Source organism: Leucopleurus acutus, assembly GCF_964270905.1.
Source record: "Leucopleurus acutus genome assembly, chromosome: 1".
Classification (NCBI taxonomy): Eukaryota; Metazoa; Chordata; class Mammalia; order Artiodactyla; family Delphinidae; genus Leucopleurus; species Leucopleurus acutus.
Window position 1 is genome coordinate 8,059,400 of NC_139142.1, and position 24,886 is coordinate 8,084,285.

The following is a 24,886-nucleotide window of genomic DNA, read 5'->3' on the forward strand; positions in this document are numbered from 1 at the left end:
TTTGGAAAATGTGGGTTCACTTAAGATATGCATATCTTCCAAATGTTGGCACATTATTATACAAAATCAAAAAAAGTTCACTAATATCACCATCGATCAAATCAGAAACATTTTTAATTACTGGGAGGCTGTCAAGCTCACAATGACAGAAACAAGCATTCTAAAATTCTAATTTTTGCTTGAAAGCTCAAATTTTATCACTGGCCACAAACACTGTCAGTTGTTCTTAAAGAGACAGGCTCCATTTTTCAAGTAAATGCTAACTAGTCAAGTATGAACATCATTAGTTCATCAATTGTTCTTTCAGGTAAAAACAGAGCTCAATGAGAAAAGCACTAGCTTAGCTCACAAATCAATCATACATGTGCTCTTCGCAAAACAACCATCCTACTTTTTAGCATACAGCTTTAAGTGTCCTTCCCATTTTATCACAACATACTCAAAAAACTCAAGGGTCAAGACTTAATAAAATTAACATTTTTTACTGCTTCATCAAGGACTTTTTTTTCAAACTGTGTGTGTTTGTGTGCATGTGTAGTGAAGTAATACAATGACAACTAGTAGAATACAGTGCCTCTGCCTTGATTCTTCCTAAAGCATCACTACCCACCACTGCTTTTGCACCACTGGTGCAAATGTCAACAGACTAAAAAGACGTAACATCTCAATATGATGAAAAGTTTGGATTTTATGTACTCCCTAAAAGGATCTCAAGGACCCCCAACATCCAGGCTTCTACAAATCACACTCTGAGAACCACTGCTACACGATATTACTACCCACCAAAAGGTCTCAGTTCTACCTCTTATCACTACATGAAACTACTCCACTTCCCTCTTTTTTTGTGACAACCCCAAAAATATGGAAGAAAAGCTATTGTCTCCCCCAAGTCTTGCTAAATATCTCTTCCAATAACATTCTACAAATGTGCCATGAATGCTAAGTCACTGATAATGTTTACTCCCCTTAAAGTCTTTTTTATTACCAGTGTGATAACTAGAACTGAGCTGATGCAAATAATGATCTGACCAGCACAGAGTAAGGCAGAAACTGGAATATAGTTCTCATACAGGTCTTATACACTGTATTAATGCAGTAGTTGTCAACAAGATGTTGGCCCCCAAGGTACATCTGGCAATATCTGGACACACTTTTGATTGTCATTACCAGGACATGGGGGGTGGGACTCCCACAATCTAGTAGGTAGAAGTCAGGCATGCTGTTAAACACCCTGCAATACACAGGACAGAATTATCAGCCTAAAATGTGAATAGTACCACCATGAGAAATCTGGTATTAACGGATCCTAAGACTACCAAAATTTTGGAAGCTTAATCACCATGGCTCTTAAACCATACCAGCTTTTCAAAACTATATGTGCAATTACATATGCTTTTGGACAATATATGGAGACCTGCTCACAATGTTTTCTAACCACGTAACTTCAGTAATCTGTTTTGATTTCATCCATTCTGACAATTTACCTATACCTTAACCCCCCCATCCACACACAAAGACTTAACAGCCACACCAAACAGGAAAGTGGAAGTCAAACACAATACAGTCTGGAAATCACAACTCAAAACATCAAAGAAATAAAATTAATGACACCAGAACATGAAAAACAAAGAAAGCAAACTAATGAAAAAAAAGGCCTACTTAACTAGGCAGTCTATGGTCTTTTAGTTTACTTTAAAAGGACTATAGTACACATAGGGTTAACAATAAGAGAAAAGCTAATGAAAAACTGGCCATATTGTTCACATTTCAAGAAACACACTAGAAAGACAATATCCGTGTGTGAGAATCTGCTGCCTTCACTTTGTCTTCCATTTTAAACATCTGCACTAACTTCCAAAGAATGTGAAGCACTTAGGTCTTTAAAGGAAAGGTATACCTCCCTTCCTCAAAGCATGTTGGGAAAAAGCAGGTATAAAAGAACTTTTAATTTCTAAAAAGACAAATTATTTCTTCATTAAAGCCCTTTAAGGCATACATTTCCTATTACTGATCAATTTTAATACTGACATGATTATCAGAAACAGCAATAAAATGTGAGCTAACACAAAGAAGTCACATGGCATTACTGCAAACATTTAGGTTTACTTTAATTGCTGCTGAATTGAAAAATGCCACAAAAATCTTGCTTAGACTCGGTTCTCCTAGTAACCCTTTTCATTGTTCCATAAAAGTATGATTCAATTAACAGGGACCTTGCATCTTATAAGATTTTAGGTCTGCTATATTTAATTAAAATTAACAAATATCCTCATTACAGAAATAATATGTTGATAGGCCTCTTAACAAAATGACTAGAGTGGGTGAGAAGGAAGGAGCATGAAATTCCTTTTTAAAATATCGTGTAAAATGGGACAGATGTCTTTAAAGCCTGTTTCAAACTTAGAGCCTCACCTGTAAACAGAGACATACACACATATACACATACATAAATAAAACTGTAAAACTATAATCAGTGATATTTGCAGAAAATAAGGTGTTTTTACTTAAAAAAAAAAAAAGCGTAAGGTGACCGTTAGGTGTCTAGAAACCCCAAAATCTTTATTCTGCGTTCAAGTAAAACTTCAAGGGTCAATTACATGCTTCGGGGCTACAAAGAGAACTCGGCCCCCCATCTCTCACCCTTGAATCTTCAAAAATGGAAGAAATGCAGTCTCACGATTTAGGCCTCTACTCTGCTGTATACACGCAGGAAAAAAGGCTGTAATCTTTCGATCAACAATGAGTTCTCAAGTTACATCCCATTCTTTGAGAGAAAAAAGAAAAGGAAAACTTCTTTAAAAAACCCAACAAGGGGAAAAAAGTATAAGATACAGGCCTAGTGAGATTAGAAGGCACAGATGGACTACAATAAGAAAAAGTCTACCATCAGAAGAACAGAAAGTATCACTGCACATGGAAAGACGGAAGCAAGATGAAATCCGGCGACCCTATCGAAACAAAACCAGGAGAGCAACACGTAACGCAACGCCTTTCGACGGGGGGCACCCGGGAAAGTGCCCCTCTCCTGGCAGCCGAAAGGCTGGAGGGAACGGAGGCGGGGGGAGGGGATGTTCGAACAGCTGGACTCGACGCTCAAAACTGGGCTTTTAACTCGCGCTCAGGCAGGCGGGGACGCGGAAGTGGGTTAACACTGGCGTACGAAGTGGGCATCTACGAAACGTGAGGGAGAGCTAGGCCGGGAACAGAAGCAGCGAAACGAGCCCGAACCCCGTGTGCAGACCCCGCGAGGAGCAGGGCCTTCCTCCCCGGCAGCTGGGCACCGGGTCCCCCCCCCCCTTTCTTTTATCGGACGAGGCGGAGGAGCGGGAGCACTAAGGTTAGAAGCTCCTCCGGCCCTTCCGGAAGGGGAAGGCCCCCGGCCCGGCAGCCGCCGAAGCCAGGAAGGGGTGGGGGGAAGCGGGAACCGAACACAAGGGGAAGTGCGGCGGCGAGTGGGAGAGGAAACAGGAAGAGCCCCAGTCCCGCCCGCCTCCCCTCGGGGCGAGGGCCCGGCTCGCGCGCCCCCCTCCCCCCTCCCCTCCCCCGACGCCCCCAAGGCCCCGCCGGCGTGCGAGAGAAAACAGAATACAAATCACTTACAACGGCATCGTCTCCGGCGCCGGCACCGCCCAGTCACTTCCCCCCCGCAACCGCCGCCGCTGCCGCCCTGGGCATGATCCACTGAGGCGGGAGGGAGGGGGGGGGCCTGCCTCAGCCCTGGGTCCAACCCCACTCCCGCACCCGCTCCCGCCGCTTTAAGCGCTTCTCCTCCTTCCCCTTCGTCCTAACATGGCGCCCGAGCGCTACCACAGCAACGTTCTAGAACCGCTGACGCCGCTACACACGCTATGCGTGCGCCTGCGCAGCAGCCGCCCGGCCCGCCGCGAAGCCTCACGGGAAGGGTAGTTCGTGCGCCGGCAGGCGCTCCGGCGGCTTCCGCCGCAGTTGTGTCCGGCTTCCGCGGCACACGTAGCGGGTATGGGAGGTATCCGATTGGGAGGCTCTGGGCTCGGGGGTGTCCCTCCTGCCGGGCCGCTCTTGTCGCCGATGGGGGCGATGCAGCCCGGACGGCGCGAGGAAGGCCCTGGAGAGGCGCCGCTTCCGGTGCATTGTGAGGTCCCGCCGTTCTCTCCGCCCGAGGTCGCGGCGGCTGCGCTTCCCCTCGGACCGCGTCGGTGGAGGCGCTTGGAGGGGACCGAGGCGCCCACGCGTGACCCGGGCGCTGGGCTCAGCACGGGGACACTGGGTTGTAACAGGTTACTCAACCTCTTATTTTTTGCAAAGTGAGAGTAATGCCTGCTTCCTAGGGTAGTGGCGCCTATTTAATGTGATAATGCAATAAGGGTGCTTGGCACTAAGGGGGACAGAGGGCGCAGAGACGTCACTAGGACTCCCGCCTTACCCGCTAGACTCGGTTCCCCCGGTACGGAGCTTTGGAGTTGTTCTGTCCACTGAGGTGTACACAGGCGCTCAGGAAATATCTGTTGAATGAATAAATTTGCTGGATAGGATTGTGATGACAGCAGATTCGAGAACAGGAGCTAAATTTATTTCTAACAGTTGGTACACTGGAACTCACTGTAAAGCTGTCATTCAGTAGAAACGTAGGTGGCAGTAAGCCTTGGGATAATAGCAAAGGCCGTTTCGCCCATAGTTTCCCTGAGGTTGTGTTTTGCAACCCCTTCTCTCCGTGGGGTGGGACCTGGGAGTCACCTGCACACCTCCAGCAAAAGTTGAATAAAGAATACCTGAGACTGACTTGACTCTGATATTCTTTCCCTCTTCGAATATAGAACGCGTTCCAAAGTGTCACACAGAAGATTAATGGAGGGAAAGGGGGCCATCACATATGGGAAAGTTAAAGTTCTAAATTCTTTAAATATGCACTTGTAACTCTTCAGGAAATTTGACAAAAGATTTCCATTTTTTCACAGAAAGTCTAGTGGGATTAGCGTTCTAGGACTAATGAGGGGCTCAGTGGGAAAAGCACAGGATCCAAACCCGCATTGTCCAATAAGGTAGCCATTTGTCACATGCGGCTTGCCGGCACTTGAAATGAGGCTCGTTCATTTAAGATGTAAGTTCAAATCACGCGCACATTTCAGAGATCTTACTATGAACAAAAGAATGAAATACCTCACTGACAATTTTTTTATATTGTGTTTTGGATATAGTGCATTAAAGAAAATGTGAAAATTTCAACTGTTTCTTTTTACTTTTTAAAATGTGGCTACTAGAAAAATTTTAATTATGTATGTGCCCATCATTTCTACGGAACAGCAATGATCTGGAGACAGACTTGTATTTGATTCTCAATTCTACTTATTCCCTTACCCTCTTGTGGCTTTAGGTGGGGGCCCAGCAATAGACCTGTCAAAATTTTTGAAAATCTGAGGTCCAGTGGAATCAATAAAATATTAAAGCTATGGTCTTAAAAATTGCTCATAAAGATAGGCACTGATGATTGTCAAATACCAACACTGTCCCACTTAGATTCTGTGGGGTGGGAGCAGATAGACACCTGAAGAGGTAAGGGAATTATAGATTGTAATAAGAACCATGAATAAAGTAAATCAGATGATAAAATTACGGGGCAGTTTAGATAGGGTGGTCAAACTAGGCCTCTCAGAGGAGCTGATCTTTGACCTGAGACCTGAAGCCTTTCTGAGAGATTTGGATTTTATCTTTTTGTGAATGGGGAAGACATTGGAAGTTTTAAAACGGGAAGATTACATTGATATTTGTGGGAAGATAAAAGGGTAGGGAATCAATTTGAACTTCCCAGACAGGATCTTCCCTGGTGGCGCAGTGGTTAAGAATCCGACTGCCAATGCAGGGGACACGGTTTGAGCCCTGGTCCAGGAAGATTCCCACATGCCGCGGAGCAACTATACCCTTACGCCACAACTACTGAAGCCGGCGCACTCTAGAGCCCGTGCTCCGCAACAAGAGAAGCCACCGCAACAAAGGGTAGCCCACACACCGCAACGAAGAGTAGCCCCCGCTCTCCACAACTAGAGAAAGCCCGCATGCAACAACGAAGACCCAACGCAGCCAAAAATAAATAAAACAAAAGATAATTTTTTAAAAAATATGCTGTGAACTGCCAGACGTTTTGAAGTTGGAGGAAAGATGAGGTGGCTCTTGCCATATTCAGGTAAGAGATGCTGAAGCTTGAAATAAAAAAGAAGGGACCAATTGGAGAGAGATTTAGGCGATGTGGTTAATCCTAGTTTCAAGAGGGGAGGGGAGGAAGAAGACAAAGATGATTACGAAGGTTCTGGCCGGGGTGGGGGGGTATTAAATGAAATAGGAAACAAGAGGATAACGGGGCACGGGGATGAGGTTGTGAGAGTGGTTTGATATGGGTTGATCCTGAAGTGCTTGTGGGACCTTCCGAAAAGTCTCTGAGGCTATTGAAAACATACTCCAGGAGCTGAGGATGGAAGTCAGGGCTGGAAACAGAGATTCTAAACTCCGAAAGCAACTTGCTCATATTTCGGAATCCTGTTTCAGTTCTGGAAGGGCCTTACATACACCTGGCCACTACAATCTGACCCAACTCCTGTTTCACAAATGAGTAACGAGCTAGGTGGTCACAAATCCCCAACGTTTAGAACCCAATTAAGGATGTAATTCGAGCCAAGGAAAGTGGAGAGTGAAATAAAGCCAGTTACCAGTGTTTTGGTTAAGACACTATCCACGTTGTGGTAGCCTTGCCGTACATGTTCTTAGAGTCCCTGCCCACTCCCTCCAGCTGCTGCTGAGGCTGCTTTATAGCTGCAGACTTTGCCTTGCCCCAGGGCCTGCTTTCCACCAGCAGCTAAGAGAAGGGGCAGATGTTTTCTACCGATATTTGAAGTATTCAGATTGCATTTTCCACACAACAATGTCATAAATGGTGGGAAGATTTCTAGACTGGTTCTCTTAGGACCACAGTGCATGCAAATCACAAAAATGTACAGAAAATATTTTTGAATCTCTTCACATATTGGGAACTACCTGGATTGTTTCAGTGTCATTTAGGAGGTGATCGTTGGAGATACTGTACGATATGGAGATTTTTATCCGAATAATAAACTATAATGACTCATTTGGCTACTAATGGTGCATACTTTTTAAAAATGTCAATCAGGGACTTCCCTCGTGGTCCAGTGGTTAAGATTCTGTGCGTCCACTGCAGCGGGGGTGGGTTTGATCCCTGGTGGGGGAACTAAGATCCCGCATGCTGTCTGGTGTGGCCAAAAAAAAAGGGAAAAAAATTCCAATCAAAAAGCAGACTTACGAGTCACTAAAGTCAAAATAATAACATAAGCACTTCCACCTAATAGTTCTGTACTTATGAGCTGTCTTTTTATTAAATTCTCATTCCTCTTTTAGATGTTGATGTTTTGAAGAACGTGTCTTCTATCATTTGCATGAAAGGAAGTGTTACCAAAAGCTTGGCCTCTCTGTATACCGGTGCCAAATCAAATCCTGGAGACAGAGTTTTGGGTGAAGTAGAAAAGAATAGCTTTATTGCTTTGCCAGGCAAAGGGGGACACACCAGGCTTCTGCCTCGAAAAACTATGTGTCCCAACCCCAGAGGGTTTGATAAAGGGCTTATCTGACAAGATTCGAGCGTGAGCAAGGCTTGCACTCCCTTAATCTCGTGTCAGGAGGTCTTCTCTTAATCTTTTGTGGGTTTTTTTTTGGCTGCATTGGGTCTTCGTTGCTATGTGCGGACTTTCTCTAGTTGTGGTGTGCAGGCTTCTCGTTGCGGTGGCTTCTCTTGTTGCGGAGGACGGGCTTTAGGCACGCTGGCTTCAGTAGCTGCAGCACACGGGCTCAGCAGTTGTGGCTCGAGGGCTCTAGAGCGCAGGCTCAGCAGTTGTGGCTCGCGGGCTCTAGAGCGCAGGCTCAGCAGTTGTGGCTCGCGGGCTCTAGAGCGCAGGCTCAGCAGTTGTGGCTCGCGGGCTCTAGAGTGCAGGCTCAGGAGTTGTGGCGCAAGGGCTTAGTTGCTCCGCAGCATGTGGGATCTTCCCGGACCAGGGCTCGAACCCGTGTCCCTTGCCTTGGCAGGCAGATTCTTACCACTGCGCCACGAGGGAAGTCCCTTGTCTCTTAATCTTGATGAGCTTCTCTGGTCCCTTTAATCTTGCCTCAGGTGGTTTCTCGGCTGCTCCTTCCTTGATTAGCAACTGTTCAAATCTGCCCTTTGGAAGAACTCAGGGAAGGTCACGGAGGCTGGAGTCTTGCCTATAAGAAATGGTGGACAAAAGGAGGCCTCCGTGCCCAGGCCTCCACTCGCTTTCAGTACCCGGGGGCCCTCTCTGCCTGCAGGCAGAGAGCACTGGGGGATGTCTTGCCTGCCATACCAACTAAACTGACTTTGTGCCACTCCCAAATACACTCTAAATAAAGAATTTGAATGGTGCTTTGATTAACTTCCTTTTTTTTTAATATAAAGTACTCCAAAAAAATTTTATGGGTATTCAACTGGTATTTTTCTTTCCTGAAGTGGATCTAAGGAACTCTATGAACAAATCCATATTTTGAGGAACAGTTTCTGGGTTTGTTATTTTTTTAACTTTAAGGAAACATAGTATACTTTAGTATTTTTTAAGGTAGATACCAACTCCTTTTTAAAATATTATTAAAGTACGACTTATACAGTAACGTTTACAAATACTAAGGCATCTGTGCTTGTTCCCCATCTCTGTAGCACTCCCTACTTAGTGGAATGAAGTTTTATCCATGTACATGCCAATGTAATTATCACTTAAATCAAGATGTAGAAAATGTCCAGTCTCCCAGCAGGCTTCCTCCCAGCGGATAACCCTCTATTGCCACCAACACCACCATTACCTGGTAATCACTCTTCTGACTAGTCCACTATTGGACTAGTTATATCTGTTTTTCAACTTCAGATACAGTATTTACCCTTGTATCTAACTTCTTTCACTCAACATTTCATCTGTAAGATTCTTCATGTTGTCAGAGGTAAGAGTCACTCTTTTTCATTTCAGTGTGGTACTCTATACTACGATGATACATCTTTCTCCTATTGTAGATACCACAGCATATCTTTCTCCTATTCATGGACATTTTGGTTGTTTCTAGTTTGGGGCTTTTGTGAGTAATGTTGCTCTGAACATTTTTGTACGTGTCTTTTTGAAGATATAAGCAGTCTTGGGTATATACCCAGGAATGGAATTGCTGGGTCATGTGTATACCTATATTTGACTTTATTAAGTCCTCCCAAATGGTTTTCAAAGTGAGAGCACCAATCTGTATTCCACTCTATAGGTGGGTTCCAGTTACTCCACATCCTCATCAACACTTGGTGTTATGAGTTCATTTAATTTTGGCCAAAGAGCAGTATCATAACGGAATCTTATTGTAGTTTTCATTTGTATTTCTCTGATGATTAATGACTTTCAGCCTTTTTCAATACGCTGATTGATCGTTTGGATATTCCCTTTCATGGAGTGGATACTCAAGTCTTCTGCCTACCTTTAAATTGAGTTTTCAGTCTTATTGACTTGTAGGAGTTTTTAACATATTCTGAGTACAAGACCTCTGTCATTTGTATGTATTGCAAATATCTTCCCCATTCTGAGGCTTGTCTTTTCACTCTTAATGTTGTCTTGAGAAATCTTTGCCCACTCCAGGGTTACGAAGAATTCCTCTTATGTTTTATTCTATTCTAGAAGCTTTATTATTCTGGCTTTCACATTTTGGTCTAAGATCCATCTCAAAGTGATTTTGTATATACTGTGAGGCAGAGGTCAAGGTGTTTTTATTTGGGGGGGGTTGTTTGTTTATTTGTTTTTAATATATAGATCTCCTAATGACCTGCAGAATTTATTGACAAGACCGTACTTTCCCCATTGAATTGCAATAGGGCCTGTGTTGTAAATCAAGTGATTGTAAATATGTGGATCTGTTTCTGGACTCCTTATTCTGTTCGATTGATCTATGTGTCTGTCTTAATTACTGTAGCTTTATAATAAATCTTAATATTTAGAGTGAAGTCTTCCAGGTTTGCTGTTCCTCAAAACTGTCTAGACTATTCTATGTTCTAGGTCCTTTGCATTACCATATATATTTCAGAAACAGATGATCAATTTCTACCAAAAAGAGAGAGAGAGGGAGGGAGGGAGGGAGGGAGGAAGGAAGGAAGGAAGGAACACACTGGGATTTTGATTGGGACTGCATTGACTCTACAGATCATTTTGGAGAAAAATTGAAGTATTAAAAATATGAGCTTTCGGGGCTTCCCTGGTGGCGCAGTGGTTGAGAGTCCGCCTGCCGATGCAGGGGACACGGGTTCGTGCCCCGGTCCGGGAGGATCCCACATGCTGCGGAGCAGCTGGGCCCTTGTGAGCCATGGCCGCTGAGACTGCGTGTCCGGAGCCTGTGCTCCGCAACGGGAGAGGCCACAACAGTGAGAGGCCCACGTACCGCAAAAAATATATATATATATATTGAGCTTTATAAGCCATTAACAGTATATCTCGGGACTTCCCTGGTGGTCCAGTGGTTAAGAATCCGCCTTCCAATGCAGGGGACGCAGCTTCGATCCCTGGTCGGGGAACTAAGATCCCACATGCTGTGGGGCAACTAAGGCCCAGCACCACAACTACGAAGCCCTTGCATTCTGGAGCCCGTGCACCACAACTAGAGAGAAGCCCACGTACTGCAACAAAAGACCCTGCATGCCACAACGAAGATCCCACGTGCTGCAATTAAGACCTGAGGCAGCCACGTAAATAAATAAATATTTTTAAAAAAACAGTGTATCACTCCATTTATTTCATTTTTAATTACTATCAGCAGTGTTTTTAAATTTTCAATGTAGAGGACTTATACATCTTTCTTAGCTTGTCCCTAGCTATGTTATTGTAAATGATACCAGCTCTTTATAAGTAATATAGGAATATGCTTATCCAAAATGTAGGTATATATAACAATGTCTATCAAAATTACAGGTATATAGGACATACTGTACAGCACAGGGAATTATACTCAGTATTCTGTAATAACCTATAGGGAAAAGAATCTGAAAAAAATAGATATATATGTATGTATAACTGAATCACTTTACTGTACACCCGAAACTAACACAACATTGTAAATAAACTATACTTCAATTTAAAAAAATTACAGGTATATACAGAGGAGGCTTAGCAGTGACAAGCTGGCCTACTCAGATTTGGGGGGGGAGGCAGGAATTGACTTCAGAGAGCCTAATTATAAAATGACACAATGGATCAAACCAGAAACATGAAAAGTCACCTTAAAGAAAGTAAATGCCTCCTAACCTACAAAGACCTGGGAGAGTGAATATATTAATATATCTGAAACAAGAACATGTCAAGGGGAGTCACAGGGGTAAACATCATCGCTGCCCATCCAAACGACGTCTGGGAAAGCGCATCTTGTCGGCAAGGACTAGAGCAGCTTGGCCAGCACGGCAGGCATGGATCTATCAAGCCAGGCTGCACTCATGCCTTGTCCTGGTTTTGCATTCACCAAGCACTTCTGATCATTTGGCTTCTGCTATAACCTGCTTCCAAGAAGAGAATGTACTGCTGAAGCGGGTGCCAGTCTCAGCTCACTCAACTATGTTTCTCATTGTAAATAAATTGGTACTCTGTCTTCTCTGCTGGTCTCTTAGGAGATTTGTTAAGACATGTCAGCGTCTCAGGGTCCTATCTATCCTTAAACGCTACTGAGATCACTCTTCTAAACTTGCACGGCTGAGGGCCAGACTCCATAGTGAATTCACCAAAATTGATGCCACTTAGTGAAGCATCTTGGTGACCCTCAGAGTTACTTAAGTGTTCTGTCACAGCCATATAGAAATGTAAACAGACTACGGACTTTGTTGAATAACTAGAGATTTGATTTAGTTATAAAAAACATAGCTGTGTAGCAAAATTTCAGCTAAACAGCTTCATACACTGATATTTATCGTACCTCTACCATGTGCTATGCAATTTTTTAGTCTGTAGAGAGACAGAAAAACAAAACAAAATCCCTGCCTCCGTGGAGGCTACATTTTAGTGAGGGATATAGACAATAAGTACATGGGCATATAAAATGATGCCGAGTGTCAGCAGAGAAAAGGGACAGCGTGGGATGTCATTGGGAGGACAATCTGGGGGGCCTCTCTGAGGAGGTGATATTTGAGCTGAGCCACGGATGAAGTGAGGGTGAGCCACGTGGATATGTGGGAGCCAAGTTTTCCAGGCCGAGGCCCCAACACGGAGTGCACTTGGCAATGAGGATTTTAGTGAGGGGGCCATGAGGTCACGAGGGGTCAGACTGTATCAGGCCTCGAAGGCCCAGGTCAGGACTTTGCCTCCCCGTCCGTGTGAGATCGGAAGGCACTGGGGGGCTTTAAGCAGATCTGACTTGTGTTTTAACAAGATTCCCCTGTTGGAATGTTGAAAGAAGTCACAGAAAGGAGCAGGCCAGGACAGTAACGCTGGAGGGGTAAGAAGCAGACAGACTTCAGATATGTTTTGAAAGTTGGGCCAATGTGATGAACTGATGCATGGAATATGGGGTAAGAGAATAAGAAAAGAACCAGGGATGCCTCCACAGTTTAGGGCCTGAGCGGCTGGAAGGATGGAGTTGCCAATACCTGAGATTGGAAATTGTGGGAACAGCAGGTGAGGGGAAGGAAGACAGGGATCTGCAGCTAGACTGGCTATGCTAAAGTTCGAGGGGCTGTTAGACGTTCAGGTGAGGGGAAGAGAGGGTTTCAGGAGGAAATGATCAAATGTGTCAGATGATCGGAGAGGGCAAGGGAGATGAGGACTGAGAACTAACAATTAGGTTTGGAAATGTGGACGTCACTGGTAACCTGGCTGTAAGGAGGACAGGAATTTTGGGCCCGCGGTTGGAGGAAGATGTGGAGGTCTAGGAGGGATTTTTCATTTGAATTGGGTTTTTGTCTTGTCTTGTTTTGACGTATGGGAGTTAGTAGGAGAATAAGTTTGAAGCTAAGGGTGATGATCCAGAGGAAAGGGAAAAATCAAGCTGTGAGAGAGAAGGGATGATTACAGGAGAAGAATTGGATTATGTGAGAAGAGGTGGGATTCAGGGCACAGGTTGATCTTAGGTGGGAGCACAGACCGTTCTCTGCAGCAGAAGGGAAGGCAGGGGTAGGTTTGCAGTGGGAGGATGTAGAAGTTCTCTTTCAGTTGCTTGGGTTTTCTCAGTGAACTAAGAAGCAAGGTCACCAGATGTAACCATCCTGAAGGCCTGAAAATGTAACTATTATAAAGACCAGTGATTTCAAACTGTCCAAAAGGTATTCTCCTTAGTTACTTAGTGTTTTCGGTTAAAATAAGGATCAAAAATAGTGCAGTGAAGTAAAGGAAAAATAGGTAAATTGACTTCATCAAAATTTAAAGTTTTTGTGCATTAAAGGGCATTATCAAGAGAGTGAAAAGACAAGCCACAGAATGGGAGAAAATATTTGCCAATCACATATCTGATAAGGGTCTTCTATCCAGAATATATAAAGAACTCTTACAATTCAGTAACAAAAAGACAACCCAAATAAAAAGTGAGCAAAGGACTCGAGTATAGATTTCTCCAAAGAAGATACACAACTGGTCAGCAAGCACATGAAAAGATGCTTAGTTACAACGTGGTACTGCTACACACCCACTCGTCTGGCGGTTCCCCATACAGAATTACCGTATGACGATATTTCCACTCTTAGGTTTCTACCGAAAATTGACAACAGGGGTTCAAACAGGAAGCTGTACTCAAATGTTCATAGCCGCTCTATTCACAACAGCCAAAAGGTGGAAACAACTTAACTGTCCATCAACACATGAATGATTAAACAAAATATGGTCTATCTGTACAGTGGAATATTTTTCAGCCATAAAAAGGAATGAAGTATTGATAGATGCTACGACATGAGTGAACTTTGAAAACATGCTAAGTGAAAGAAGCCAGGCACAGAAGGCCACATATTGCATGATTCCATTTATATAAAATATCCAAATTAGACAAATCCATAGAGACAGGAAGCAGATTAGTGTTTGCTAGGAGCTTGAGGGGAGGGGATAATGGGGAGTGACCGATTAATGGGTACAGGGCTTCCAACTGGGGTGATGGAAAAGTTCTGGAGCTAGATTGTGGTGATGAGTGGACAGTATCATGAATGTACTTAGTGCCACCGAACTGTACACCTTCACATGGTTGCAATGGGAAATTTATGTTGTGTGTACTTTGCCACACAAAAAAAGAGTGCAGTTATATTCAGATTTCATTATTTAAAGAAATGAAATATATATGCCATTAAGATCAACCTAAACTGATTTCTCATCCAGTGTAATTCTGGGAATTATAGGATTTTTAGAGCTGAAAAGGCCATAGTGGTAAAGTTAGTTGGTTAAAAATATTTAGCAACTTTCTAATTATCACAGATATTAAAAATTATTCATCTTGTTACATGAATCTTTCTACCAAGCAGTTTAGAATTCTCTCTGACTCATAGGTTGGGTGCTGACCTTGAACTCAAAAAGCAACCTTGCAGAAAACAAACATGTCTGACTTACTGTGACTCAAAAAGCATAAACTGTTCTAATTTATTTCCGTTTCTAACACCACTAGTATTGGGGACATAACAAATCACATAAATTCATTAGTTTACATGTTAGAATAATACATAGTCTGATTTTCTTCATGCTATAAATTAAATTACTATAAACATTAGTGTACAGAATACTCAGACAAAGAATGAAATATTAAATCAATATTTATTCCATGAGCTATGCACAGATACTTTAACAATTTACCTCTCAAAATATGGTTTTAATGAAGTAGTGACTCGTTGCCATAGAGCTTTTTATAATGAATCTACTTAATAAAATATTTGTTTGCAGGGAGAAAAAAAGAATTTCCCCAAAACCAGAAAATCATTTTTTAAAGAAATTTTTCAAATTACAATGTTAAAGTCATCTCCAGCTCTGTAAAAGTATATGACATGAGATCTTTAAAATTTCACTGCATTTCAGGATTGTTCTTGAAAAGATACTCTGCCTGTAATTGAGAAAAAAGAAAAAAAAGTCAACAATTTAGAATGTACTATTAATTTAGAATTAATAGTACATTAATTAATTAATTAATTAAATTAGTAATTAATTTAGAATTAATAGTACATTAATTTGTACTATTAATGTTTACAATTTAAAAATGAAAGTGCACAAATTTTTTCTTTGAAATGAGTAACAAAAATCTTATTATAAAATGGGATAAAAAGGGATGAGGCTATTTCCCAAATAACCAGACACACAATTTCTCTGTCTCAACTGGCTTTTCATTTAGATTTGGGTATATTTTATTTTCAAATTGATATAAAAAAAAAAAGCCTTCAATCTCTTACCAGAAAATCAACAGGATCATCGGGTCTGATCTTACAACACTCATTCAGACCTTGCATAAGCGTTGGCATGACGTGGGTCATTAAATAGTTTCTCAAGGGAATAGACTGGGCCTCCAGTAATTCTTTTTCTTCTCTTTTAACTTCCTCTAGTCGTTTACTCTACAAATAGAACATTCGGGGGTGCAATCAATAGATGGAAAAAGAAGAACGGTTTCATACGACTCACCCCAGAGTGCACTAGAAGTAGATACTGCTATAAATGTTCATCATGTTATGATAAAGATGGTATTTCCAATTGACAGGGAAAATATGTAAGTGGTGTTTTAACAACTGCCTAGTCATATAGAAAATAATAAACTGGACCCCTACTTCACTTCTTTTTTTCTTTTTTCCAGCATGATTTATCTTTATTAATCACCCCTTTTGTTCACTTTCTTTTCTTTTTTAACATCTTTATTGGAGTATAATTGCTTTACAATGGTGTGTTAGTTTCTGCTTTATAACAAAGTGAATCAGTTATACATATACATATGTTCCCATGTCTCTTCCCTCTTGCGTCTCCCTCCCTCCCACCCTCCCTATCCCACCCCTCTAGGTGGTCAAAAAGCACCAAGCTGATCTCCCTGTGCTATGCAGCTGCTTCCCACCAGCTATCTATTTTACGCTTGGTAGTGTATATATGTCCATGCCACTCTCTCACTTTGTCACAGCTTACCCTTCCCCCTCCCCATATCCTCAAGTCCATTCTCTAGTATGTTCACTTTCTTAATTACTTAGGCAATCCAAATCCCTCTAGGACAGGCAAAAAGATGATGCTGATGATATTATGATGATGATGGTGATGATGATAATGATGATGCTGATCCTACCTCACTTCTTAAACCAAAATAATTTCTAGCTGCCCAGATGAAGCAAAGTGAGAGAAAGAAAGAGAGAAAGAGAGAAAGAAAGAAAGAGAGAAAGAAAGGGAGGAAGGAAGAAAGAAAGAAGGAAAGAAAGAGGAAGGAAGGAAGGAAGGATGGATCACAGAATCATAGAAGTGTTAATAGGGACTTCCCTGGCGGCCCAGTGGTTAAGAATCCACCTGCCAATGCAGGGGACATGGGTTTGAGCCCTGGTTGGGGAAGATCCCACATGCCGCAGAGAAACTAAGCCTGCACGCCACAACTACTGAAGCCCGCGCACTCTAGAGCCTGTGCTCTGCAACAAGAGAGGAGCCACAGCAATGAGAAGCCCGCGCACCTCAATGAGGAGTAGCCCCCGCTCGCCGCAACTAGAGAAAGCCTGCGCGCAGCAACGAAGACCCAACGCAGCCAAAAAAAAAAAAAGTGCTAGTAGAAACTCTCGAAGGTATTGATCTGGTAGACTTGTGTTATGCTCAGCATACAGCCCCCCTCTCTCAGGACTAATAATTCCAGATTTCCTTTGAGAAATCTCCCTTCTCAGCCTAGTGGATTGGGTGGGACTTAAGCCCATCAGTCCGGCCCACTCCTGGCCATGGACATTAGTTAAATGTGCAGCCAAAAGACAAGAAACAAGATAAAGATATAAAATACATTTACTGCCTTAAGTAGAATAAATGCAAAGAGGGAAATTAATTTTTTTTGTTTTTGTGTTTTTTTGGCATGCAGGATCTTAGTTCCCCCACTAGGGAATTGAACCTGTGTCCCCTGCATCGGGAAATGAGGAGCCTTCACCATGGGGCCTCCGGGGAAGTCCCAAGAGGGAAATGTAAAAGTATAGAAAGGGATAGGACGTGTTATGCGGTGGGGCGGGTGCTGAAATTTTAAATATGGTGTCCAGGAAAGGCCTCATTAGAAAGATGACTTTTAGCAAAGACTTGAAGCAAGGGAAGAAGTTAATCACACAGATGGAACTTTATTTAAATGCATGGAGATGTCAGAGGCAGCCAGGTCACAGAGGACCTTGGGGGCCACGGTAAGGAGTTTGGACTTTCATCGAACAGCGATGAACAGCCTGTGAAGCGTTTAAACAGAGAATTGACGTGCTGAATCTGTATTTTTCTTTTTTTTTGGCCCTGCCAAGAGGCATGTGGGATCTCCCCCGACGAGGGATGGAACCTGTGCCCCCTGCATTGGGAGCACGGAGTCTTAACCACTGGACTGCCAGGGAAGTCCAGATCTGTATTTTACTTTTTGTTTTTTTTAAATAAATTTATTTAATTATTTATTTATTTTTGGCTGCGTTGGGTCTTTGTTGCTGCGCCGGGCTTTCTCTAGCTGCGGCGAGCGGGGGCTACTCTTTGTTGCAGTGCGCCATTTTCTCACTGCAGTGGCTTCTCTCGTTGCGGAGCATGGGCTCTAGGCGTGCAGGCTCAGTAGTTGTGGTGCACGGGCTTAGTTGCTCCGTGGCATGTGGGATCTTCCCGGACCAGGGCTCAAACCCGTGTCCCCTGCGTTGGCAGGTGGATTCTTGACCACTGCACCACCAGGGAAGCCTAGATCTGTATTTTAGAAGGATCACCTGGCAGCAGCAGGGAAACACACTGGAGATGGAGGGTGGAGCTGGGGAGACCAGCCAGAAGGCATCACATCATTCTGGCACCCTGGTCAGGAGAAGGGAGCCCTGCAGGTGGATGTGAGTGCTGTTTTAGGAGGCAGAATAGATAAGACTCAGTGATTTGGAGAAGAAGGGTAGAATGAGGCTGACCACCCAAGTTGGATGGGTAAATGGAGGAAAACCAGATGAAATCACCAGGTTGACAGGCAGCAAATGGCACACTTTCACAACGATGTGTATTGTTAATGCTATGTCAATGGCTAGCTGTTATTATCCTTGTTATTTACCCTAAGCAAAAGACCGGGGCATCTTTTAAAAAATGGTACATATGAAAGAAATTTTAAAAAAAGAAAAAGAAATGGTACATATGACAAAACAAACAAAAACAAAAAAACAACAAAAATTTGTTTGGGGTATTTCCGAGACATTTCTCTATTAGCCGGATGGGAAGCGCGAGAGGCCGGAATGGTCTTGCCAGCCCCCAGCCCCCATCCCCCACCCACTCCCCCGCCCCGACGCGTGTGCACATACTCACCCACTCCTCCCAGCGAGCGATCTTCTCTGCCATCTCCGCAGCCTCCTTGTGCTGTCGCTCTGCCTCCTCCATGGCCTCCTTGGCCAGCCGTTCCTCAGCAGCCCTCCGCTCCTCTTCTGCCTTTTCTTCATCCGTTAAACCATAATTGCGAGGCTCCCCAATCTCTTTGATGAGCTGTTTGATAGCAAGTCTGTTCTGAGCGTCTTCGAGTTTTCCTACATCTTTAAAAACCAGAAGAGAGGAAGAGAGCAATACAGACATTTATAATCTGGTCCTGGGGCTTCCCTGGGGGCGCAGAGGTTAAGAATCCGCCTACCAGTGCTGGGGACACGGGTTCGAGCCCTGATCCGGGAAGATCCCACATGCCGCGGAGCAACTAAGCCCGTGCGCTACAACTACGGAGCCCACGTGCTGCAACCACTGAAGCCCACGTGCCTAGAGCCTGTGCTCTGCAACAAGAGAAGCCACCAATGAGAAGCCCGCGCACTGCAACTAGAGAAAGCCCGCGTGCAGCAAGGAAGACCCAATGCAGCCAAAAATAAATTTAAAAAATATATATAATCTGGTCCTGCCTGCAATCTATTCTGAGTCCATTTTTGGGAAAATTCTATTACTATAATCTTGTGATGGTAGATTGCGTAAATTACCATAAGAGTGTTTCTTTTTTTAGTTACCAGCACAGTTTAGAATTTCTGGTCTCACTGGCAAATATCAGACTGGTCTCTGGGGGTCACAGGGAGCAAGATTGGGGCTCAGGTCTGAGCTGTGACGGTCGCTGCTGATTTGAGTGGTTGGATGGGCGTGTGGACCTCCTCAAAAGGAATGAGTTCTCCACCCCGGGAAGCATTCAAGCAGAGACTGGGGCACTTCACTTGGGGGTTTCCACAGAAGGAAGTCCTGTACTTGGAGGCCGGGCTGGGTGACCTCCAGGTTTCTTTTGTTTTCTGTTTCTGAGAATCAATGATTCTGGGACACTTTTTTTTTTTTTTTAATTTATTTTGGCCGCGTTGGGTTTTCATTGCTGCACATGGGCTTTCTCTAGTTGCAGCGAGCTGGGGCTACTCTTCGTTGCGGTGCGCGGGCTTCTCATTGCGTTAGCTTCTCTTGTTGCCGAGCACGGGCTCTAAGTGCGAGGGCTTCAGTAGTTGTGGCTCATGGGCTCTAGAGCACAGGCTCAGTAGTTGTAGCGCACGGGCTTAGCTGCTCCGCGGCATGTGTAATCTTCCCGGACCAGGGATCGAACCCATGTTCCCTGCATTGGCAGACGGATTCTTAAGCACTGCACCACCAGGGAAGTCCTGATTCTGGGATTATTATTTTATTATTTTATTTTATTTTAATTTTTTGGCCACACCACCCGGCATGCGGGATCTTAGTTCCTGGACCAGACCAGGGATTGAACCCATGCCCCCTGCAGTGGAAACACGGAGTCTTAACCACTGGATCACCAGGCAAATCCCTAGGATACATTTCCAATTCATAAAAAATTAACTGTTTCAGTTAGCCTACTTGAATAGAAAAAAGTCCAAACTCCAGAATACGTGACTAATGTCAATATTAAGACCAAAAGAAGGAGAAGGAAAAGGAGGGGGGAGGGCAGGGGAGGAGAGGAGGAGCTCTAAGCCTCCCAGGACTCCAGGATTCAGATGCTGTCTCAGCTGGTTCTGGGGGATGAAGAGAGGCCTCTGGAGGTCCCAAAGGTCAGCCTGGCTGCTAAGCTTCCACCAGGCTAGCAGTTTCTCACCAAACCCAAAGAAGAGGTGTCAAGACCCAGAAAATCAGAAAGGAAGTTCAGGGGCCCATCAAGCCAAAGGGAGGAGAAACAGCTACAGCAGATTGGATTTGGAGGCAGGGACGATGATGGCGGAGGTGAGGCTGATGAGAGATCATATTCACTGGATGCCTGCTGGGTGCTCAGCCCTGAGTTAAGTGTTTACAGGAAACAGGAGGAATACGATGAAGAGCTATTTGATTTCTGAGTAGCTAAGGGGCCAGCTGGCTGGTCTTAAAGGCCAGGAGCGGCTCTGTGAAGAGCACCAGTGTCCTGCAATGCTAGGGGGACAGGACGCTGCCCCCAAGGACACTGGGGAAATGGCCCAAAGCAGCTGGCAGCAAACCACATATCTTTGAAGTGCCCTTTAAAAAATGCCAATTTGGGGGCTTCCCTGGTGGCGCAGTGGTTGAGAGTCCGCCTGCCGATGCAGGGGACACGGGTTCGTGCCCCAGTCCGGGAAGATCCCACATGCCGCAGAGCGGCTGGGCCCGTGAGCCATGGCTGCTGGGCCTGCGCGTCCGGAGACTGTGCTCCGCAACAGGAGAGGCCACAGCAGTGAGAGGCCCACGTACCGCAAAAAAAAAAAAAAAGCCAATTTGGTAAAAAATTAAAAATAAATAAAAAATGCCAATTTGGTATTCAACTTCATAATATATCCGCATGTTTTCATATGACAATAACACCCGCCACACCACCAAATCCTCAAGTAGACAACTCCTCTGTCTTACCCTGTGACTTCCCAGGCCCCGGGCACACGGTTACACTGACCCGCCCTCCCCCAGCCCTATGAAAGCATGCACGCAGTTGGCCGGGAGTCCTGACACCGGGCAGCCCTGCTCCACTTGCAGGTTATCCTTGAGTTTATTTCATACCAATATGTATCGGATAGATTTCAAGTTCGTCAAAGTAGTTGAGGACAGTCTCATCTTCAGTGTTCCTGTCCCGGTAGCTGCTCAGAGCCCGGAGGAACTGGCCCTGGCTGTAGTGGGTCCCCGCCACGATGCTCTCGGGGAGATTCATCACCCGCTCCTTGAGGAACTCATCTGAGGCATCCAGCGAACAAACGAATTCTGGAGAGAAGGAGAAGCTCGTGAGTTAACACCGTGACTGCGGAGCTTGCAAGCATGTGCTGGTGGACGGGCCACTGCTCGACCGAATGTCTGGTTACCAGGTGGGATCTCCTGTCACGGCAAAGGGCCTGACAAGTTGGCCTTCTTGCTGCCTCTCATGGAGGACAGATGCATGCCAATCACCCATGTTTCCAGAGACCACACTGTGAAGCCCAATCAGTGGGCATTTTGTGAGATCTATTATTTTTCTTTCCCTTCCTTCCTCCCTTCCCTTCTGCTTTCCTTCCTTCCTTCTTCTTTTTACTTTAAATAAAAACAGCAGAAATTGTAAATGCAAATCTCTAATAACCCTATGATACCTGTCATCATCTTGCCACTTTTCCAGTACAATATCACAGGCTCCCAAAGAGACTCAAGGCTATAAGGGAAATGCCTTCATGGCTGATTCGCCAACTTAATAAAAATAGAGACTCCCCTGGGATTTTAATTTTCCATGAGTTGAGCTCTTCCCTCACTTCATGCCATGGGCTATGAAACATCTATGGTCAGTAAAACATGGCCAACGCTTATCGAATATTTGATACACGGATCATATTAATGACAGTGATCATTTCACCCACCTGCAATTTTCTTTTAAACTGTAAGAGCAGCTGTTTCTCCAGTGCCTAGCACAAATTCAGTGGATATTTGTGGAGTGAATGAATGAATGAGTGAATAATTAAAGTGTAGATCTGTGTAATAAGCTTTCTAGGCGAGTTACTGTTCTCAGCTGTTCTCAACAGGACCAGAGTACCCTGGCACCCAGATCAGTAACCAGGTGTATCGAAAATAACTTGCTGCCTATAAGAGCCTGGCAAAGCTTGGGACTGATTTAATTTTTATTCTAAAATTGGATTGGTTTGCCACATAAAAATGCCATTCTCACTTAACTGCATTCTAATAAGCTTTCTTGAGTGGGTGAGAAAAATAAGTGTATCGGGTAGAGTCCATAGTGTGGTGCTGACCAGGGGGCGTGGAACACGTGTGAACTTCATCTGCTTCGTGTGAAAGCAAATAGTGAAAACAAAGGCTGAGGACAGAGCTTACGGAATAAGATCCTATAAACTCATAATCATTGTCTGATATGACCACTCTTCTGACCTATTTTACTTTAATTTCAATGCTCATCCTTCACCATTTGATTTGCACGAGTAGCTATATTTTTCAAAAGAAAGGAGACATCTGGAGCCCCACATGCTGGTACAGTACTTAAATTGAAATTATGTCAATAAATTCACCAGAAATTGAATCTATTTAAGCTCTATGATCTAAGACGTGTAGATCAAAACTTAATAATTCTAAGAATTATATATCATAATCTAAGAATTTCATGATGTAGTACTGTATCTTTTTTTCCAGTGATTGGGGGGGATGAAGATTCTAGTTAATACAATATTGCAAATAATAAGTGATATACTTGGCTTCTAATTTTCAGAGTTTTAATATGATGAAATATATTTCCCACTAGATGATATATTTTTTAAAGTCCTTTCTCTTTTGTGATTCAGAAAGAACTTCAAGATTTTGCAGTGTCTCAAGATAATTATTCAGGACATCTACTGTCCTTGAACTGGCTGACTGTAGATAACAAGGAATAGATTTCTGCTTGGTGAGATTGTATACGACAAAGAGGTCTATCTGGAGCCATGTGAAAAATCTATGTCTTAACACATTTTTCCATATTCATCACATAGGTATAGCTTTAAACTTGTCTCCTTCAACTAACAGATCTGAAAAGAATCAAAATGGATATACGCTAACAGTGATAAAATGCAATGATTTATCAATGAGAGATAATACCACCTAGGACTGAATTACTGTACAATCAAATGTTTCATCATTCAAATCAAGCACTGATGCTGATATTAAGCATGCTTTTTATTTTCTGTATCTTATGATGTTTTTGCTTACAGACCTAGGGAGAGAATGCCCCTCCCAGGGCTACCTCTGAAGATAGTAAACAATTCATTTGAAATGAGAGCACGCCTCACATATGCGAGCCAACCACGCCCTTTATATAACTCAGATAACAAACCAATATTTCTCCTGCCTTAACTCATCCCAGGGCCAGGACCAGGCAACTAGAGACCAAAGCCCACTGCAACTACTCACACTAGTCAATCCTCTAAAAAAGCTGTTTACTCTGCCCTGCTTTGCCTTTCCCATGGAAACCCCAAGAAAGGCTGTGTCCTCGACTTTCCCCTCCTCCTGACCAAGCCTGGTGCTTCCCCACGTGGCCCTGCATGGTGGCCACACTTCCTTCTCTGGGGAAATGTGAGTAATAACTTCTTCTTTCAATGGCGTTAGCCTCACGTGTCTCAGTCACTGCCACAAACTAAAATCCCGCAGCACAAATGAGACAATGATCTGATTTCTTTCAGGAAGATAGAAAATAATGACAATTTCTAGAAAGAGGCTAATTGAAAAGAACAGACTAAACATTCCAAAGAGATTACATCTTAGACATGTTTGGACCGCATCCGACAGAGAGGGCAGCCCAGGGGATCAGGACTAAGAATAATGCACCATTTTACCTCCTGCGTTTCCATTTTCTTATCTTAGGGAGGGGTTTCATTCATTCTGGTTTTTGGAGGCAGTGGCATGAGAAGACCTGAGTTTGAATCCAAGCCCTGCCGTTTACCAGCGAAGCGGACTTGCATTAGTCTCTGGGCTTCAGGCTCTGGATCAAGTAAACATGGGAGTAATTCCTGCCTCACAGGCTCGTGGAAAGGCTCAATAAGCTCCCATCTTGTGTGGTGCCTGGTGCATGACAGATGTTGGGTTGGGGTGAATTTTATCCAGCTGCCTCAGGGGGAATGGGAGGATTTACCACGGGGTTTGCAATGAATGACTGTCGCCCAGAAGTGATCAGCTCTCATAAACTGGACAGACTTGGTTATTTAGACTAATCAACTTTACTTTTTAACTTTTTCTGAGGCAAACACATAAATTAATAGGAAATCTAAGACAGCCCATTCCTCCGGCATTTCATGTTCCTGCCTCAGGCAAATGGTAAATATCCATCCCTGAGGATGACTGCTCTCTGATGGTCTCTGCTTCCAGAAGCTTCATCACAAGCTGTGCCTGGACCAGGGGCAGGAGAGGATTACAGCTGTGAACCGACTCTCCTGGGGACTTGACACGGTGAGCAGGCAGGCCCTTCCGAGTCACAGCCTTGGGCTAAGTTCCTGAAAATAGCTGTTCTTGTATTTACCACATGACCAAAACTTGATTAAACCTCATGCAAACTGATAAAAAAAGAAAAAAACCTTTAAAGTTCATGGCAAAGTCACAAGAAATGCCTGCTCAGCAAATCCTTTTTTGTGGAATAAGTTGTTTATATTTCTCTTTCAAGGGTATGTTGTGAAAGCTCTGTGTAAATATGTAATAGGATAAACTTGCTGTGGAGTTAGGGAACCAAGCAGCTTTTTCCTGCCCAGCCTCAATTCTGGATTCTTTTTTTTTTTTTTTTTTTTGCTGTACGCGGGCCTCTCACTGCTGTGGCCTCTCCCGTTGCGGAGCACAGGCTCCGGACGCGCAGGCTCAGCGGC

At 43.9% G+C, this 24,886-nt stretch overlaps 2 protein-coding genes across 9 annotated transcripts in view; both read right to left on the bottom strand.

The window, feature by feature from the left end:
• PAPOLA (poly(A) polymerase alpha) overlaps window positions 1-3,807 on the bottom strand; it is a 57,391-nt gene extending 53,584 nt beyond the window's left edge. For all 5 annotated transcript variants that reach the window (XM_082843884.1, XM_082843883.1, XM_082843886.1 and 2 more), the window contains exon 1: window positions 3,601-3,807. In XM_082843884.1, coding sequence (XP_082700010.1) covers window positions 3,601-3,608 — 8 coding nt within the window. In that variant the 5' untranslated portion in view covers window positions 3,609-3,807. The remainder of the gene's footprint in view (window positions 1-3,600) is intronic.
• Window positions 3,808-15,015: 11,208 nt separating this feature from the next.
• AK7 (adenylate kinase 7) overlaps window positions 15,016-24,886 on the bottom strand; it is a gene marked incomplete at both ends in the record, with an annotated part of 54,414 nt that continues 44,543 nt past the window's right edge. For all 4 annotated transcript variants that reach the window (XM_082843930.1, XM_082843931.1, XM_082843929.1 and 1 more), the window contains 4 exons: window positions 15,016-15,054; window positions 15,398-15,556; window positions 18,453-18,673; window positions 21,099-21,296. In XM_082843930.1, coding sequence (XP_082700056.1) covers window positions 15,016-15,054; window positions 15,398-15,556; window positions 18,453-18,673; window positions 21,099-21,296 — 617 coding nt within the window. The remainder of the gene's footprint in view (window positions 15,055-15,397; window positions 15,557-18,452; window positions 18,674-21,098; window positions 21,297-24,886) is intronic.